The 2,358-nt window shown below is 38.8% G+C and overlaps 1 protein-coding gene across 1 annotated transcript; it reads left to right on the top strand.

The window, feature by feature from the left end:
- The first annotated feature begins 1,533 nt into the window (after positions 1–1,533).
- LOC149262821 (uncharacterized) lies at positions 1,534–2,150 on the top strand. The gene has a single exon (XM_089386587.1). The coding sequence runs from the start codon at positions 1,534–1,536 to the stop codon at positions 2,131–2,133; it is 600 nt and encodes a 199-aa protein (XP_089242713.1). The 3' UTR covers positions 2,134–2,150.
- The last annotated feature ends 208 nt before the right edge of the window (positions 2,151–2,358 follow it).

The raw sequence follows: 2,358 nt of genomic DNA, 5'->3' as shown, positions 1-2,358 counted from the left end.
ACTTGAAAATATTGACCTAATTATCAAGAAATATTGGTATATACTTACATTTGTGAAACTGTAATTTTTATTTATTGATATAAATTTTATTATTGTTATTATTCAATTCCCAACTTGTCTTCTCAAATTTAATTTTGGATAGGATATGGTCTTCTTCCATTTATTCCAATTTAAATATCCATATCCCAAGGTTTCATCTCAAAATCTACTTGGGAGAAGATATGGTCTTCTCAAATTAATTTCCAAATTAAATATCCATATCTTATCCCCAAAATGTCTTCTCAAATCTACTTGGGAGAAGATATGGTAAGAAAAGTCAAGGATACTAAATGAAAGGATGAGGGGGTAGTCATGCCATTAATAATAGGTGGTTGAGGTGGATGGGAGGAAGAGGCATAAAAGGGGAAGTATGATGAGAGGAGAGGGAGGATCCTTGGTCTTGGTTTTGTTTTAGAGGAGGGATGTGGAGAAAGATGAGGGAGATCAAACTTGGATCTGGAGAGTGTTTGTTAAGCTTGGACACACTACATCTGGTTGGACTTGGGCTTGGAGGGCTAGGGAACCTGTGGAGGTTCCCTAGGCTAGGAAATACTTCCTAGTTGGCTAGGAGGTAAATCCAGTCGGGTAGTCAAGAGGAGCATCCCAACAGAGTCAGGAGCTCAGGTTGCATCACAACTAAGCTATTGGAACATGTATTCCTCTGTTTATTGATTACTTATCTAAATGGTTGCAATGAAATTCTTACTTATTTAGTTTGTGGTTAAAAAAATTTAAAGGTATATTATCATCAAATAAATATTTAGATATAAATAAATTATTTTCCATCTTATTGTGTTTAAAATTAGAGAAATTTAGTTTTTAGTTAGAGGATCTTAGGAGGGAGCCTCACACGCTCAGGCACATCTCAACTAAGATATTGGAATAGGTATTCCTCCATTTATTGATTACTTATGTAAATGGTTGCAATGAAATTCTTAATTAATTTGTGGTAAATAAAATTTAATGGTATATTATCATCAAATAAATGTTTAGATAAAATAAATTATTTCCCATCTTATTTTGTTTAAAATTAGAGAAATTTAGTTTTTAGTTAGAGGATCTTAGGAGGGAGCCTCACACATGGTATTAGATCCCAGATTCAAAATCTGGACCCAAAACCCACCAAACCCAAATTTCCGCTATAAAAGCTTGTAACCCTCATAATTACTTGTAATCCTAGTCTCTCTCTCTCTCTCTCTCTCTCTCTCTCTATCTATATATATATATATATATATATATATATATAAAACAATTTGTTTTTAGATTGAAAATGATACGTCTCTTTATTGCCTTGGAAAGCAATAAAATTTGAGTAAAGACATGTTAGAGTTGCGTTTTACAGGCATCATTATAACTATAATACATATTAACTATGATACATACCAAAAAAAATAAAAAAGAAAAATCCCCTTGCTCACTATGAGATGTAAAATCTAGATTCCACTTAGACACTCGCTGCATCGCTCGCTAACAAACCCTCCACGAGGAAAAAAAATGGAGGGAAGAAGCAGATTTAGCAGAGCCCCTGTGCGACCCCTTACCTTTGACGTTCACAGATCCAATTCTCCCACACGCCATGTCAATTCGCCTTCATCCTCCTCTGCTTTCAACTTTGCTGTCCACCGAACGCTCTCTCCTACCCGTGCAAGCTTTAGCGGTGCCTCTTCTTATTCTTCTGCTTCCACCGCCTCTTCCTCCTCTATCAATTTGGGCCTCGACAGATCCGCGTCGCAGGTTCGAACTGCACGCCTTCCTATTTCACCGAATGGCAGTGCCGCCATGAAGTATCTTCCCTGCCCTTCGCCTAGGAAGACATGTATGTGTTCGCCGACGAATCATCCCGGTTCGTTCCGTTGCAGTCTTCATAGAAAGGGTAATAATTCCTCTTCGTCTACTATGCATTCCCAGCTAAATGCGAAGAGATCTGCCATGACGAATTCGCTGGTAAGAATCGGCGGTGTGGAAGGAGAATGGGTGAGAAGAGCTCTCACTGCTCTCATACGCCCCTCCAGCCACCACATGCGAAGGAGAACGTCTTTTCAGCCACGGCCCAGCAGGCTCTGCCATATGACCAAGGCCCAAGATGTCTCTTGAAGTTTGCATCCGGTCGTCCCCGTTTCCAGATTCAGTTTTGGCTCCTTTTGCCGATCGTTCTGTAATGGTCAACGAATACTAAAAGAAAGATCAACTTGTATAGTTGCAGAGCTGCACCCAGTTTTCTTTTCGTCTAAGGACTTTTCCAGGTCATCTCCGGACAAAAAGCTATAAAAAAGGAGCATTGCTGTTCGACAAGCGTTGATACTGTTTGGTAATATAGTA

Source organism: Pinus tabuliformis, chromosome 6, assembly GCF_031772625.1.
Source record: "Pinus tabuliformis cultivar Carrire ecotype Pingquan chromosome 6, CPIR1, whole genome shotgun sequence".
NCBI lineage: Eukaryota > Viridiplantae > Streptophyta > Pinopsida > Pinales > Pinaceae > Pinus > Pinus tabuliformis.
This window is presented reverse-complemented; position numbering and strand designations above follow the sequence as displayed.